Below are 17,861 nucleotides of genomic sequence, written 5' to 3'. Positions count from 1 at the left end.
CAGGGTTTTAAATTTCACCAAAAAATATTTCATTTCCTTAAAATATTTCTTGATAAGTGTAAAAAGTGCGATTTTTTAAAAAGTCTTTTTACAAATTGATTTAGAAATAACCAGCATATTTAAATGGTGGATATGTGACACTTCAAGCTATTAATGTTTATTTTTTTTTCCCCAGTAATCCAACAACACTGAAAAAAGGCATTTAACCTGCTTGCCAAGCTTTAGCTTGTATGCTAATTTATTTTTTTAACCAAGGCAGACTCTGACCTGAGTCAAAAATCAAACATATAGCAAGTTTATTATCCTTGCACTGATGTTGTTTGTCCAACAAGCAAAAGTGAGGAAGAGTGGAATATGCCACTGCAAACAGCATGTCATTCCCTACAATAAATGTCTTCCCTCCCAGTTCCTTGCAGATGGCTGTTACCATCTGATTGCTAATGGATTGTGTGATCAGGGTGATGTGGGAATGCCCTGTTTCCAGCAGTGATTTTGTTTGCCTTCCTGGGTGTTTCCAGTCTGTCTGTGAGTGGGCCACTGGCTCCTGCCTGATGTTTGTTTAATTTGTTTCCTAATTCTTTGCAAGACCTTCCCAGACTCTCTTTTGGGTTTTCATTATTTTCAATCAAATGTTTCCTCAGGATTTTTGACCTGCTAATGGAAAAAGTTGAGATGAAGGTAAATTCTATAGAATCCCCCCTGCAAGTGATGGCAAAACATCAGCTCAGTGTGGATCAGGCTTCAGCCTGCAAGGGAAGGGTTACTCCTGTTTACAGCCTTGTGTCTCAGGAGTGAATTCAAGCAGGGATCTGTTTGTTTTCCTGCAAGAGAGCCATTCAGTAACGTTGAGGTTGTGAGTGTTTATCTGTTTAGGGGTTGTTGTTTTTTGGGGGTTTTTTGTTTGTTTTTTTTTTTTTTTTTTTTTTGTATGGAACAAATGACATTTGGTTTACCAGAGGAAGCCAAGCTATGACTATTGCAACATAAGGTTGCTTGCTAATGTTTAGGCCATCCATCAGTGCAGGAGGATGTTAAAAGGTAGGAAGGTCCTGATAAGAGGCTGGACACTGGATGTTGTCCAAACCTATTAAGCACATGTGACAAGAGAAAAAAAAATTCCTGAGAAGAGAAGCTTTCAGAATTGTCCTGTCATGTTTGCTGCTAGTAATAGTGGGAATACATTGTTCTCCCAAAAAGCTTTATCAAATATCTGGCTGCTTTTAGCCATGGCTCTGTTGGGTTGTTAACAAAAGTGGTTCTGTGACACTCCAAAGGATTGTGAGCAGCCTCACTGTGGGGTGGACAGAAAATCCTGCTTGATATCAACCTTCCCTTCTCTGTTCCTTCAGCTGCCCTCCTCATCCTGCTGACAGGTTATTTCATCTGTTTCCATCCTTTAACCTGGGTGCAAAATGCTTCTAAGGCAGAAAAAGGGCAACAACAAGCAAACCAAAACTTTCCCTTCCCCTGTTTTAAAAGCAAATTTATTGAAAACTATTTCAGCTGGCAGTTTTATGAGCACCCCTCCACCAATAAACCTATTGTCTACAGAAAGGAGGAAAAATGTGTTTCTTTGGTGAAGAAACCTCTATGAGCATGTTTCTAAAGAATCATTTAAGAAGTATGGGTAAGGAAGGACTAGGGTTTGAAGATCCAGGAAAATATCCTGCCAAGCACTTCTTGTGAGGCCAGATTTCTCACTAATTGAAGTCAAAAGCATATCTTGTGTGCTGACCAGTTTAGAGTCTTAAAATAAGCTGTACCAAAACCCCGTAGCTGGTTGGGATTGTGGTGAGTGTTTCTGTTTAATTGAAGAGTATAAAGTCTGCAGCTGATTCATTGGACTTGCAAAAGGAGATGATGAAGCAACTAAATTTTGTCTCATGGGACAATTTGTTATTTCAAAATTACTTTCTATGGGGCTTTGGTTGTTTAAGCTCTGGTCACCAATAGGAGCCAGGAAGAATTTTCTCCTTCTTAAGCCTAGGCAGTCTTTTCCTTTGTTGCTCCGAAACTCCTGTTGTGGTTATGCCCCCAGATTTCTCTGAATCAAATAAGTCAACATTCCAAGGAAACCACACTTTGGACAGAAGAGCTGTATGTAGGAAACATGTTGACTCACACCATTTGCATGGCAGTTGCTTGTTTGCCACTATCGGGAGCAGAAATGCGGTTTCTAGAAAGGAGCAGCTGCAAAAATGTCTGCTGAGAAGAGGAAAAAGAAGGTATAGCCAGATAGCAGGCCCTGTTACTGACTAACAGGAGAGCCAAAAAATAATTCATATACTTCCTATGCACTTGTCAGAAGGGAAACCTCAGAGGCCGCTGCTTTCCCAAGGAAGGGCACGGTTCTAGACTGCAGCTTGTATCCCAGCTCCAAAGCGGAAGGATGCTGGGAAGCCAGGGAGGAAACTTCTCCTTTTTCTGCTGCTGGGCTTGCTGAGGCACAGGAGGTAACCTGAGGAGTCCAGGGTAAGTGAGGGAGCCTGAAACTACTCCAGATCCAGCCCCAGAGCTGAGGTGGTAGCTGGCCCTTTGTGCAGTATTAGCACAGCACCTCCAGGCCAGAACATGCTCAGCTGCTGCCTGAGGGCTCTGCTGTCTCCACTCATTGTATTTCTCTGTGTGTCAACATGTGTTTTGATAGTTTACTAGCATATGAGAGAAAACAGATTTGTCATGACTCCAGATCAGCTTGCAGCTACAAAACAAACCCCACAGCTGACAGGCACTGATGATTTGCTTCATTCAGGTACAGCAAGTGATCCTGCCCTTGGTATTGGGATTGGGCTCAATATTTTCTCTGCCACTGACCCTCTCTGTAATCCTGATGAGATATTTCATGTCTTTGGCCCCTGTTCCCACTCCCAGGGCTGGTGGGATTGGTTTGCTTTGGCTCCCATAACATGTCCATAATGCCTGGCACTACAGGCCCCCATTCTTAGGTGTCATGTCTACACACTTGTAATAGATAAATTGCTGCTAATAACACAGCTGCCTTCCATGCTCCCTGTCCACCCCACTGCCAATTCCTACATCTGTCCTCTCAAAGCAAATATTCTAGAATTATGAAGCCTTTTGCTTTACTGGTTTGCCTCATACAGACCCAAATGACTGTGGCAAGGGAAAAAAAAAAGAAGTAAAAAGAAAATGCAGAAGTTGATTAGTTAAAGTGTTGCAGCTGCTCCTGATGTAGAATTGGCTGTTTACCACACATACAGCTCAGACTGAATAGATAAGATCAGACACAGGGAGAGGCAAAAGAATGTTCCAAGATTTCTTTGTGTAACGCCAAAAGGCATCAGGAGACTGCGTGTGCTGTGGCAGTGCTGGGATCCTTTCCCTCACCAGGAGTGCCCAGCCTTGATTTCCCAAAATCTAAATACAACCAAGACATTCCATTTCCTCATCTGCTGCTCTCCTCTGAATTTCTTGATGGGACTCAGTGATCTTAAAGGTCTTTCCCAACCTAAAAGAACTTTGGATTCCCCCTGTCAGTCCCTTCACACTTTCCCTCAGTCAGTCCCTGGCTGCATGGTTGGAACTTCCCTGGCTGGAGCTTAGACTGCTGGATAAAGCCAGAATTTCCAGGTTTTTGTGTATGAAATATTCTTGTCTGATCATGCATCATCTCACACAAAAAAGTTCATTTTAGCCTGTTTCTGTCATCGTTTTGAGGTCTCTACTAGTAGCAAATCTGTGTGGAGATTTTCAAACAGATTATATGTGGAACATTGCTGTCAACATCTGAAAGCACACATATCATGAAGACAAATGCTTGGAAGGCAATTCGAGAGGCAGCTCAAGAAAAGTTACAGCTTGAACTTTTGTCCATTGACTGAAAGGTTTTTAATTGTTTTAAGCCAGTTTGTTGTGGAATGTTTTCATAACCTGAAACATAACATATGGTGCACGTTATTTATTTTACGCAAGTGACTTTTAAAATAACTCATCATGTTTCAGTATCAGCTGCATGCCTGAAACTTGCCAGGAAAGCAGTTGTGTTTGTGACAGAAGTTTGCATCAGGTCTATTCAATCTAAAGAGTGTGGAATCTTTCTGGTTCATACAGCTTCTATAGTGATGAGCAGTTGTGCTGTAAGACACCCTGATGACTCACATCCACTGGCAGGAGCTGGTATGAAATGAAAGCCTGCACTTCTAGGTTTCTATTCTTTATTCACTAATTGCAAGGGACAATTGGACTGATTTGAGGAATCTGAGCATCTCTAGCTTTCATTTATCTCAGTGCGACTTCTTTGATTTCAGCCACAGGTGATGATCAAATCTTCTGCAAAATACATAAACACATCTCTCAACCTCTGTGCACTCTTCTGTAAAATATTGTGAGATTGCCACCTAGCTCATGAAGACTTAATCCTGCACCGGAGATTTAGTATTCTGAGGTTCTTAGGTGAAAGTCATTATGTAAGGACGAAGAATTACCTCCGAACTATGGACCTGCTCTGTTTCTTACCAAGTCAGTCTGGCCAAACTCAATGCTTTCTCTTTTTCTGCTCTGAACTTCAGGGATCTGCAAGCCACGTTATTTATTTTTTAGGAGACAGTGATGATTGAGACAAGTCTTTGAAGCAGGATTGCTAATTTGCAGAGAAGATTCTTATTCCTTTACTCAGAGCTACAGGTTTCCTTTGGTGAGCACTCAGCAAACAAATTCCCTTCCTCATCTGTTCTCATGGCCATGCCATGTGCCTGTGCTTTGTGAAGCCCAGTGTTTTGCAAAATTATTGGTACAAAGGACTGGGAAAGGGCTCAAGAGCCTCTTGCATTGAACAGAGATCAAATACACTTAGATGATCAACAGATGTCTGAGTGCCCTCGGAGGTCTTTCAGACCTCTGAGAACAGATTCCACAATATTCATAGGCCTGTTCTTCTGCTTCCCTGTGTGAAAAATTAGAATAAAAAGCCTTCATATCCAATTAAGTGGATTTCTTCACATCATTCCCCCAGAGCAGAGCAGAATATGCAGAATAATTGATCCCTGCCCTTTTTATTAAAAACACTTCTGTATTAAAAGTCCTTTATCAAGTTTCACCCTTGTTTTTCCAGCCTAAACAGATTCTAAGATCCCTCAGTGCTTTCCTCTGGGCTTTTTTCCTAAGCGTATTTCCCAACACTCCAGGCACTTGGTGCTCTTGTCAGCTCTCTATAGGTTTCTCAAATGGTGGTGGCCCCAGCTGGATATGTCTTTAGCTGGATCCTCAACATATCAGTCCACTCTCAGTCCACTTTGTCATTTGGGCACTTGTCCCACAGGGGCACCAGTGTTACACACAATGAGCCAGCTCTGCCCACACAGGTTTGTGTTGTGGGTGCATCTGCTCTGGGCTCTGGGAATAACTGGGGACACCTTCCCACCTCACCCCAGCTCCACAGGTGTGAACCCCAGCTGCTGGGCTGCCAGGAAAATGCTTCTGTTCCTTGAAAGTGCCAATCTCTGCTTGCTGCCCACCTGCTTTCACTCCCACAGGCGTGGAGGCGACGCCTGTAGCGCACCACGTCCTGACCGAGGTCATGCAGAGTAAATGTTTGGAAATGTATCTTATCTCATAAGAAAAGCTAGAACAAATGACACATCTTCATGAAAAAGTAAAAGAGAAGGTCTTCTGAATGCCTCCCTTGGTACTGCCAGCACTTGAGCTTGTTTGATAAAGAGTTTGATTTGCTGATAGATCAACAAAAGGTCGGATCTCCCCCACACAGTCACAGGGGAAGCACTGAGAGCTGCTGTGAGTGGCATGGCAAACACATAGAGATGACTTTAGGAGAAGGTTTTTTGATGGCTGTGCTGTTCGGTGAACTCAGCAAAGACTGGGTCTTGGAGGTCTGGGTGAAATAGCCTGTAGCAAAACTTACAGAGCTGTCAGAAAAGGAGAGGCCACGTTTTAAAGTGTAGCGATGCAACATGACATTCACAATAACAGATGATGGGGAGCCACAGAGCCTGGAAGCTTTCATCTGGTCTGAATCAGTCCTTGCTACTCTTCAGTACTCCAGTGGGGTTCCAGGCCATGGGCAGCACCAGACACTGCTGCTGGACAGGGCTCTGCTGGCATCCAGAGTTTTTGTGGGCATGAACACAACTAACCCTGACAAATGTGAGATGTATCAGCTGTTCTCATGCCATTAGTGGAAAGGGAAGAGCATCTGAGAGGAGCTCTTTTATAAAGACAGAAAAAAAGACCTTTAAAAGTGGAGACTTTTCTCAGGGTGGGCTAATGGCACTCAGAAGTAACTTAATATCCATTTCTTGTTTCTCAAATAACCACTAACACAATTCCTAGTTGCATTCTTTTCTTAAAAATTAAATGGGAGAGTATCATAAAACAGAGCTATTGCTATGCCAGAAAAATATTTGTCGAGAGGTTTTCAGTTTCTGGCCATAAAAGAGAAGGTACAGGAGGTAGGAGATTTTGGTTAAAACCTGGTAAAAGTATTGTGGACTTTTGGACTACTGTTAAAATGTCTGATCAATAAGAATAATGCGATGAGAGACATTTTTGTTGTAGGATCAACTTCAACACATCTTGTTCTGCCAGGAATCTGGTTTCAGTTCCATCAGCTTTACCCTAGTGTTAATCACTTGGTTTGACTGGCATAATTTCTGATTACATTATTGTAAGTGAGATCAAGAATCTCCTTCTTTGCCTTCAGGAAACAGAATAGCCATTAGGGGAAATATGGAACTATACTTGTAACTCCCCAGTGTTTTGTTTTGAATGCAAGAAGGTGTAACTGGTTTCTGCAGGTGTTTCTGAAGAGTTAGCAGAATATTCTTTGTCACAAGCTCAGATGTAATGGTCTTAATCAGGGTGTACGACTCTCCTAGCTGCTACAGGACATTTAATATGTTGGAAAAGGTGTCTCTGTTCCCTTGTAAAAGCCAAATTTGCTTTTACAGCCATTGCCCATAATGCAGCAGGAGAATGGTGTTAATAACCACTTCATTGTGGCTGCAGAAATCTTCTGCACCTCTCCAGGGAAGAAGCAACTTTTTCATCTGTAAATGGCCAAAGTGTTACCTTTGGAAGCTTTCCCTCTTGGGATCCAAAGGCTTTCTTGCACACATAACCTGTGCTGCCTAATGGTTCTCCAGGGGAGCAAAAGTAGGTTGGTGGGTTGAGTTTTGGGTTGTAATTGTTTCTGGCTTTGTTTGAACTTCTGAAGGCTGTGGGTATGCACAGCATTCACACAGGGAACGTGGCAGCCATGGCTGTTTAATGGGAGCAGTGGGAAACTGGGAAGTCTCAAGGAGATTCTCAGGAAGGATCCTCCAAAGGCTCCCTGGAGCTGCAGGCAGAGTTGGGAAGGGTTGGGTATGTTCTTCCCTGGCATGTGGTGCCCTGAACTCTGTGAAGGGCTGTAGAACAGCACAAAACGTTTTGTTGGGTCTACAGAAGCTTTGGAAATGATCAGCCTTTGGGAAAAAAAAACCAAAAACCAAACAACAACACAACCTCTGTTCCTTGTTATATAAAATGGAGTGGTCTAGGGAAGTGTTTGCACTGCACTCTAAGGCTTTAGTCCATGCACAGGATTTCAGTGAGTTCATGTCTTTACCTACCTTGATATTGTTACCTTGCTCAAGGTTGTGCAGAAGGAGTAAAGACTCAGAGGTCAGCAATGAGTGGTTTTGAAAAACCAAGTGGTGACTGTATCTCCCTCAAACTTGGAGAGAGGAATCACAGTTTGTGTCATTTGTAAATACTTCCCACATTGTCTTACTTACTATTTCTTTTGCTCATTCTTCCCCCCTTTCACTACAAGAATTTAATTTCCTCTTTATGAATAAGAGTTAGCTGATGCTTATAATTTATTTTTAAGTGTACTTTGATCTCAGACAAAGTTTGATGGGATTATTACTCTAGTAATGTGTCATGGGCATGATCTTCAACACTAACCTCAAGGCAGTTTACCTTCCACTGGGAAATGAATTCCCAATGGGAGATGAAGTTGCCTGGCATGAGTAAGAATCAGGTCACTTGGTCTAAATGACTAATTATGCAGTTTAGTACTTAGCTTTTGGATTCCTGTTTTGACCTCTAAAGGCAGAACAAGTTCCAGATGTGCTCAGCAGTAACTTCAGTTAGAGGCCTCGGTACAGATTTTACTGAAGTGCTGCTCCATTCACATCAAAAACACTCCTGGTCCACAGCAGCCCCAAAACTGTGGAGTTCAGGGGTGTTTCTGTTCCCTGTAAATCAGAGAGATGATCATCTGGAACCAGGGTTTGGACCACTGGATTCATACAGCCACCAACTTTGGGCTACCAGTGAGCATGTATGTGCAAATGTGTATCCACTGAGTGCATAAATTGTAAATTAAAGGTATTCATTCATCTGGTTTCTGGCCAAAATCAACTGAAATACTGCTAATCATTAGGCTTTTGTCCATATCTGAATATTGCTTTAAAAGCTTTTGGTTTAATCTGCTTTCCTGTCTTTTTCCCCAGGAGTTTCAGTGCTATAGGACTGGAAAGCAGGAGGGGTTTTTTGTAGTTCTTTCATTACCTCCCTCTTGCCTCTACTTACCCTCTTGAACCAATACTGGGACTAAGATTTTGTTGTGGGCAGGTATAGTTACCTCAGTGGTCAATCAAGCTGACAAAATCTGGCTTTGTCTCATTTTACCTTTTAGATGTTAACATGAGGGGCTGATCTACCTCTCAAAAAACCATGAGACTTCCTAATTATCAGTAATCTACTCTGTCTGTGATTAAAAGTGAGTGTTCCCTAGATATCTTTTGCTGAGGAAATGGAGGAATATATTGAGGGAATGAGGAAACATTTCAGTGAGGTCAGAGGTGTCTCCAGCACGTTCTGCAGATTGTCTGTCAGGGCTGAGCAGTGAGAGTGCATTGCACAGTGTGCACAGACAGTTCTGTAAACCATGTTCCCATTTAAAAACATTCAAGTGGAACAAACTTACTTTTTCATGTCACAACCAGGATCATATTCACATTTCAGCAGTGGGAAGGAAAAGATAAAAGACTTAATTCAGCTTTCAACATGCTGGAGATTTTCTGTGGCTCCACCTCTGCCCCTTCCTCTGTCCTCGTTCCCAGTGTTTTTGAACTCTGCCTGCAATGCATTTCAGGGCTTGCCAAGATATCTCTGACTAGGGGTGAGTTAATGGGAACATCTGGCCAGGAATGAGGGATGATGCTCTGTGCCCCACCCACTCAGCACATCTGGTGGTTGTGGGCATGGACTTACTGAGGGACCTTGATGAGCATTAAGGCTTCTGCAAGGAGAGAGGATTTTATCATCTATGGCTGAGTTTATTGAAAATGCCCAAATCCAATTGGTTATATAAAGGGACTTTCATGTACATGGGAGAAATGACTATAAATAGGTGCACACACACACAAATATACACTTTGTAATATGATTACAGTATACAGTAAATGTGTAAGGATGTGAACTGCCTAAAACACTGTCTTTTTAGATAATTAGTCCCCAGAGTCCTAAACTGGTTAACCATCAAGGCATATTGCAAGAGACCTCTCTTTGGTAAGGTCTGCAGGGTTGAATATACATTCTCTCCAAAGGGAGGAGAGGATGAAAAGAGTATATGTGGTTGGTTGGCAAAGTTCCTTTTTGAAATTATTATTTTAAAGCTACTGCAATATTTTTGTCTAAGGATGAATTCAGGTGTCCAGATATTTTTGTGAACATCTTTTTTATATATATAGATGTAGATCTGTATCAATAAGTACTAATGCTCTGCTCTTGTTTTGCTTTGCTGGTTTAAAAAAAAAAAAAAAAGAAAAAAAAAACCAAAAAAGATGGATTTTTCAGACAGCACAATGAATCACCCATGAAGTGAAAATACTGGGCAAATTCTCTTTTGTTTAATAGAATGGGCTGTACACAGCTCAGGCCAGCACATTTTTCATGGGATGCAAGGGAGCAGTTCAAAGAATTGGCAAGGAGTGGGTCCTGCATATTCATGAGGCTGGGCAAGGAGGTGAAAGCACCGGAGAAGGCAGAAAAGCAATGTGAGGATAGAGTGGAATGTGGAGCGAGTTGCCACGGTATCCTATTTTACTGCTCTTTGACGTAAAGCTCCTTTGCTTTTACACAACCGCTGGAATTGAATGGAAGCAGCTCGGGGGCATAAATAATGAATGTGCCTCTCACACGTTGGGAGAGCAGAACCTGCACCTCGCCGGGGATTTAATGTGCCCCTCTCTTCTCTCCCCAGTCTCCAGCCTATGTTCCCGAAGTCAGTCAAGAACTTATCCAGCAGACAGAGGAGAAACTGGAAAACAGCCCCTGCAAGGAGCTGTTCTCTCCCTGTACAAAGTAAGTACCACACGACACCCCGAGATGCCAGGGCTGCAGCTCGTGAGGAATGTGGCAGGTAGGGACACTCCAGCCTGAACCTGAGGCTCACATCTTTGCTCACACTCCTCGAGGCAGAGCTGACAAGCGGTGAAGTCATTTCATCTGAACAAAAATGTAATAAATATTTCCATGCCATTATATACCGTGCACACAGGCACTCACTGTTTCAGGTATTTGACAGAGTGTTCCAGCCAAGTAAGCCAGCCGTGGATTTCATGCTGTGTGAAAAGAGCTACAATGATAATGTATCCAAAGAAAACATCTCTGTTTCAAAGTGAATAAAAATTAAGTGGCTATACAGTCCATTTAGACAGAGGAATGTGCAAACTTGCTCTGCATGGCTTTTCCAGAAAATCTTCACCAGGAGAACGGGGCTTTTTTAATGCTTTCTGTCTGCCCGTGGCGTTCAAACCAACGTGCATTATTTCCCCCTTTGTCTGGGAAAAGGCTTATCAGTTTCTGCAGCCATTTGTGCCATTATGTGCTAAAGCTCCAGGTATGCAATCTGCCTTTGCAAACCCTGCCCTGAGTGCATCCACGCCAGTAGATCATAAACCAATAAAAATATGAAAAGGAGGGCTCGTGGCACGCAGGCCCGTGCGGTTTCTGGCTGAGCGCGGTTTGTTTTCCCTGGGTGATGTAATGGGGATTTGTAAAATCTGCTCCACTGTCATTCATTGTTTTGACTCATTTCATTGACCTTTTCTGGTTCCAGTTATTCTTTGAGTTGGTAGGAGCTGTGGGTTATTTCTGGCCTTCCCTTGTAGCGCAGGCAGTTTCCCTGCATGGTGTCCTGTAGAGATGCTCTGTGACTCGCACCAGTTGTGGGTGCCAGTCCCAGTGACAAAGGCAGAGCTGTGCTCCACACAAACCCCCCTGGTGCCTGTTTCCAGCTCTCAAATGGGTTTGAAAGCTGACAGTTCCCTCTAAAATGCACTTTGTTGTTGCCAAAGAGGAGAACTAAAAAGCAAACAACTGCTGAAAGGCAGCTATTGTTCTTTTAAAATACGTGCAGCTTTTAATTAACTGAATGGAAAGGGCGAGCATTGGGCACCACTTAATGCAGGCTCCTTCCTTCATCCCAGCTGAAACCCAGGAACGAGCGAGGTTTGGGACCTTGTTAATAAATATGCTGATCATCTCACACAGACTAAAATGAGGTCAAAAGGAAGTTTTAAAAAATTGCTGTTGGTATTTACTGGTGCTGAATGATGTTAATTTTGGAAGGGTTCACAGTCAGACCAGGAAAGGGAGGCATACATGCAAATATGAAGCCTGCTGTCCTGGAGGAGCAGGGATGGGATGAGTTCCATTCACATCTTCATAGATAAAAATCAGTCTGCAAGAAAAGTGCATGCATGTAACTTCTGCTTTTAGCTTTAATATTTTGACTGTCTGCTCCTGCCCTCCTCCAACATAACCTAGAATTCTGATGCTGAATTTGGACATTTGTTAAAGTAAATTAAGGCTTTTTATTTCATTTTGTAATCTTTAATCCATTAAGGGAAACTCTTATGATCTGTGTCCAGTCAAAGCTAATGAAGACAGCAACAATTTGACTTGTGCATACTGAACATGTGCAATTACCTGCCTTCTCCAAATTGATGGTGCGAGAATTACAAAAAATAATAATATTGTAACAGCTGAGAAATTCCCAAAATACTAGCTCATGAACGGGGAGGAACTGAACTGAGGAGTCACATTACTCATGGTGACTTGTTTGCTCAGAGAACTGCCCCAGGGTAAGACATGGACTATCCATCCCCAGACTAGAACAGTCATTCAGAGAGGATTCCCTCCTTCCAGCAAGATCTGTAAATGTGTCTCTATGCCCTTAGACACAGACACAAATGTGTCTGTATACACCCAGACAGAAATGCTCATCTCTTTGGGCACTTTTCACCCAAACCCAACTTGTGTCCTGCCAATGCTGCCAGCAGAGGTGGATGCAGGAGCCCCAGTAAGCAAAGCAAGAACCAGCACCAGCAGTTGTTGAACAACCTGACCACCTTCATTTTAGACAACTCCCAGCTCCCAGCTCCCAGCTCAGCCTATGTTTTCTTAGTTCCAAGCCTTTGGCCTTTCTGATGGGATGCCTGATGCTCTCTGGCAGTTTGCTGCCTGCCACAAGCAACAGACTTTCTTCTCACATTTGCAGACTGACCTTTTTATTCCTTTATTCTTTCCATTATGCAAAAGGCGCCATCCACTGCATGAGCCCCAAAATTCTTTTCATGGTCCAGAAGCAAATCCACATCCCATCAGACTTTTCTTTCTTCTGTTTTACTCTACAAAGCACATAGCTGTTAGGAAACCCCCTTTGACTTTAGTCACATGTACTAATTCTTCCATATAGCAGGAATTGAAACTGATCTTTTTGCTCAAAATGATGCCTCAGATGGTCTCTCTTTGATAAAAATGGGCTTCAGCCAGAAATTTTCTATCCAGATGTAAACATCCCTCAAAGTTTAGGAGCTCAGTTCCTGAGGATGTTGTTTCAGTTTACTAACAGAAGCAAAGACATTCGCTGTGTGGTGGCTAACAACCTCTGTGAAAGTCCATTAAAGCCAGTGGGAGTTGCCCTGATAATTTTCAGCAAGCATCACCAGTATTCAGCTTGTATGAGGCCTCCTGTTATGAAATACATCAAGCACATCACTTTGTTTCTATATTGAAAGAGTGAGCAAAATAGAGTACAAAATAAAGTGCAAAATAAAGTAGAAATAACGTAATCCTACCCTAAAAGAACTCTGGACTTTTCTCCTCTTGTTTTATTTCTCTTTTGCTCAAAGTTCAGGATTATAAAATGCTTATATATCCTTTTCATCTGAGATAGATCTGTCCTTGACCACCTCAGTGGGGAACCATTCCAAGAGTACCTAAACAGCATGTACTTCGACAGGTTCCTCCAGTGGAAGTGGTTGGAAAGGTAAGTGTCACAACACTTTTTTTTTTAAATACAAATAAATAAAAATGTTTATTTTTACTTTCCGTGCAAAGTCTGTCGAATATGCTCAAAATCTGACAGTTGAGATAATGTTTGCTTCTACAGCTCAAGTGTTGGACCATTTAATGGGCTTAGGTACATTAAACATATTTGGTATGATTAATGTACATTCAGCAACTTCAGCTCTCTTTCTGTTTAGCTGCTCTCTGAATGTGGTGACTTTTTGTCTGGACCAGTTGTCACTGTTATTAAATCACTCTAAAGAGAGGGAAAATGTGGCGTGTAGGTCCTCTCACTGTATTTATTGGCTGGACATTCCTGATCCCATTTAATAACCAGGCAGCCTTGGTGGGCATTAATTTGCAAGGAAAGTGCCTTTCCCTTGTCAGGGGGTGCTGCAGCAGACGGTCACTGCTGGGTGCCAGTGACCTTGGGCAGGGAGAAGCCCCGTTTTGCACAAATGGCATTAATTACGGCGGGTGAGCCAGGGCCGGATCCGTGAGCGCTGTGTGGCAGCAGGACGCCTCCAGATCAAAGGAGCTGTGCCAGTTCCTCTCCCTGGAAAGCTACAAAGCTGCTGCTCAGGAGGGGTGGGCACAGGGAAGAGCCATTTCATGCCAAGACATGCTCCACATGCCATCTTTACTGAGCCCAGCATTTACTCTTCCATTTCAATTAAAAAAACATTGAGTGATTCATCTCTAGCCAGGCTATTTCCTATCTGTTTTCACATTAGGGATAAGGAATTTTCTGCAATGCTTTGAGGATTTTTTTTTTTCCATTCCCCCAACAAGTGTGACAAGCTATTGGATATGCCTGGCTTAAGAAGCTGGGAGAATTGTTTTTAGGATTAGCAAAGAGATGTTAGTAGCATGGAGTGATCAACAGCTCCAAAGGAGCAGTCACAGAGTCCATTTATTCCAGGGACATTGCTGAACATGTAGCTATCACTACTAATTGATGCTTTTAACCCCAAAAGCATTTGCAGCAGCCTCATGGAATACTGAAAATAACATCTTTTCCTCTTCTAGTTTTTTTACTGTCTGCATTCTGTTCTTCCCCTAGTTTGGAAAACAATAAAGGGCATTAATAAAAGGATTCAGTTCAGCATTTATTCTTCATTGTCATCAACCTCATCATCCCTGTGGTGGGAACAGCCACGTTCCTGTGCTCCCTCTGCCGGCTGGCTTCCTGCCAGAGGGGAGCAAGGAGAGCAGGAATGTTCATATCCACTGCTGGGATCCCTGTAAAACCTTGGTGCTGGATACAAAATGGGATCTCGCTGAACCTGGAATTCTTCTTCTGTCGTGTTATAAAACTCTTACAGTAGCAAAGTAAAAGTTCGGTGTAGGGTTGGAGCTGTTCTGGTGGAGTAGATTTTGTGGGAAGCCTGGGAGGTTGTGTAGGGATCATGTCAAGTGATGCCAAGGGAGCTCTCTGCCCTCAAGGACAGACTGATTTAACCTTAATTTTGCTCTTGATCCCTTCTTGCTCGTGATGCTCCCCCAGGAAGCAGGTAGTCCAGAGGGAATGGACTGGCTTGGATCTTGTCTTCCTGCTCTCCCAGCCTGCAAATGTCACACAAATCCTCCTGCTCCCAGGACGGTTTCTGCCTTTCATTCATATGAGTTTCATCTTTTGTTTAACACAACAGAAGTATTTTCTGGTGGTTTGAATTTTGGATCTCTTTTTCTCATCTTGCTGGCCAAGCAAAGCAATGTGTTAGCCCACCCTATATGTCACAGGAATTAATGGGAATCTTACTGGGGAATCGGGCTTTCCTCTTTGCTTAACAAAGGCCAAAACTGTATAATGGAGATTCAGAACCCTCCTTGGTCCTAAGATGCTAGCAGAAATTATACTGATGACTCACTAATGTGTTATATTTTATTACAGCTTAATATGTTGGAATTGAAAAGTTCAAGCCATACATAGTATTGAAGTAATGTAATTATGTAATTATATATTATATTATATAATGTGATTACCTTGAAATAATGGGATTATATAATATTTATCTATTTTGCTTTTCAAAAGTATGCTCTGAAATAAATAAATCACAGAGAGTGCATTAAACATAGTGTGGTGGGGGGTTTATTTATTTATTTCCTTTTCTTCCAGGCAACCAGTAACAAAAAACACGTTTAGGCAGTACAGGGTACTGGGGAAAGGCGGCTTTGGGGAGGTGAGTGATTCTGAAATTTTATGTTAAGAGTGTTTCTTACTTTTTAGACACTGCAGGTACAGGAGCCTGATGTGACAGAGGCTGATTTACATTAATTGCTGACAGTTCTACTTAACCCCTCATGACACCGTAATCTCAAAAGGACACTTTGGAGAATTATTTTGTGTTCGGCTGTTGCATTCACGGTGGAATTGGGGTCACACCCTTATTTGTATTTTCCCGGTGTCTGGAGGTGGCAGCAGAGGCAGGGGAGGTGCAGACTGAGAGATTAAAATCTGCACAGACAAAAGGAGGTGGGAGAGGAAGCAGGCGGAGGAAAGTGAAATAATTAAACCAATATTCCGCAGCAGGTTTGGAAACAGTGGTTGATCCCCCAGCTGCCCCCGCCTAGGCCTGGCTCACTAAGCCTCCGTCTCTGGCCTTAAAAGGACTGATCCAGAGGAGATGGTGAGGAGTGAAGTGCAGCCCAGACACAGCTGGGTTTGCTTTGAATCACCCACAATTGTTGTGCTCCGTTTGCAGGTCTGCGCCTGCCAAGTGCGAGCCACAGGGAAGATGTACGCCTGCAAGAGGTTAGAGAAGAAGAGGATCAAGAAGAGGAAAGGAGAATCCATGGCACTCAATGAGAAGCAGATTTTAGAGAAAGTCAATAGTCAGTTTGTAGTGAGTATTGTTTGAGCTCCGTGGTTCCCTGCTCACCTGCTCTGGTTGAATCCAGTGCCTCCTCCATCTCCTGCTCCTGGAAAGGTGCCAGGAGCTGAATCCCTTTGCTTTGCACCTTAGCCCTGCTCTGGGTACCTTTGCAGAGTCTCATTTTAGTCTCTGGTCCGTGAGAAGTGCAGCAGTCAAGGGGCCTGTGCCTGCCATGGGAGCATGATGTGTTTCACAGCCTTGGCTTGCATCAGGATGAGCTATTCTTATCCAGTGTGATCACCTGAATTCCCAGGGTCTGGGAGAGAGGTGCTTGGAGGAGACTGAAGGAGATTCAGCCCAAACAGATCAGATGAGACTGGCTTGCAGAAGCATCTAAGCAGTGAGGTGGAGCTGGTTGGCCTGATGCAGGGCTCTCCTGAGTCACACCAGCTCTTGTGCCTCCTTTAAAACTTGCCTTAGATTTAGAAAAAGAAAAAAGGTGTTATCTCAGCATCTGTCATGTTCTGTGTACTTATTTCAGGGAACACTGTGTATATACAACAGATGCAAGGTGTTTGCTTACGTGTTTACTTGCCTGTGCCAGAGGATGGCACATATTTAAAAGTGATGGGTAGATTTTGGCTGGTCTGATTTTTCCTTGGGCACCCACCAGAGCCCCCAGGGATGATGCTGACCTTCACATCTCCGTGATGATCCCTTTGATCACCCCAGGACTGGGATATCTGGGCCTTCCAGGGAACTCACTGGGATGCAAAACGATGCATCAGGAGGTGTAGATTGCCTTGATAACTGAGATTTCTCATACATGGGAAAATATGCCTGGAATTAGTATTTTTGTCCAGCCTCTGAAACCATCTGAGCCTTGAGGGTTTCTGGTGGTAAATAGGCTGGATTCCACAAATTAATCTGTAGAATCCTAACATCTGATTTTTCCATACTTTTAAAATATGTGTTTGCCATTGTAAGAAAGCCCATACCAAATTCAGTCAATGTATTTTTTTTTCATTTTCTGGAGAAAATCTTTAATGAAGAGCTAGCTCTTCCTTCTTAGCATCCATCTGAACTGTCACAACTGTGCTGCAAATGTTTTTCTAGGTCAATTTAGCCTATGCCTATGAAACAAAGGACGCACTGTGTTTAGTTCTGACCATAATGAATGGAGGTGACCTGAAGTTTCATATCTACAACATGGGAAACCCAGGCTTCGAGGAGGAAAGAGCTTTGTTTTATGCAGCAGAGATTCTCTGTGGCTTGGAAGACCTTCACAGAGAAAATACTGTGTACAGGTAAGCACCCTCTAGAGTCTCAGGATGTCTTCTCTGGGTAGGAAAGAATTGTCTGCTTCCTCCCTTCTTATTGTGGTGCTGCATAGCTGAGATGCCCGGGTGCTTTGGCTGAAATTTTGCAGAGCCCTGTATAAATACAGCATGATACAATAATCATGGAAGGAAGCAGTTGCTTTCCTAAATACATCCTGTCTAAATTAGCCAGAACTAGCACAAAGCTCCCCAAACCCTACCTCAGTGTGCACTGGACGACAGAAGAAAATGATGGAAGTTCCTTTAAAGGGATTTCATTTAGGAATTGAGTTCCTAGTTGGGATGAAATGGAGGTCATTCCATCCAAGCCTCTATTTTAATTAGTTAGATTATTTTGCACAAGGGGCTGCAGCATGTCAGGTGTGGGAAAACTTCTGTTGCAGAG

The 17,861-nt window shown here is 43.0% G+C and overlaps 1 protein-coding gene across 2 annotated transcripts in view; it reads left to right on the top strand.

The window, feature by feature from the left end:
* GRK5 (G protein-coupled receptor kinase 5) overlaps nt 1-17,861 on the top strand; it is a 153,756-nt gene that overhangs the window by 110,492 nt on the left and 25,403 nt on the right. Inside the window, exons 5-9 of one of the 2 annotated variants that reach the window (XM_054637105.2) lie at nt 10,229-10,329; nt 13,208-13,300; nt 15,440-15,503; nt 16,026-16,166; nt 17,253-17,443. In XM_054637105.2, coding sequence (XP_054493080.1) covers nt 10,229-10,329; nt 13,208-13,300; nt 15,440-15,503; nt 16,026-16,166; nt 17,253-17,443 — 590 coding nt within the window. Of the gene's footprint in view, nt 1-10,228; nt 10,330-13,203; nt 13,301-15,439; nt 15,504-16,025; nt 16,167-17,252; nt 17,444-17,861 lie in introns of both variants that reach the window. The other variant, XM_077182822.1, reaches the window with a different exon arrangement.

This window comes from Agelaius phoeniceus, chromosome 9 (genome assembly GCF_051311805.1).
Source record: "Agelaius phoeniceus isolate bAgePho1 chromosome 9, bAgePho1.hap1, whole genome shotgun sequence".
Lineage (NCBI taxonomy): Eukaryota > Metazoa > Chordata > Aves > Passeriformes > Icteridae > Agelaius > Agelaius phoeniceus.
Note: the sequence above shows the minus strand (reverse complement) of the source record. Positions and strands in the feature narration are given on the sequence as shown.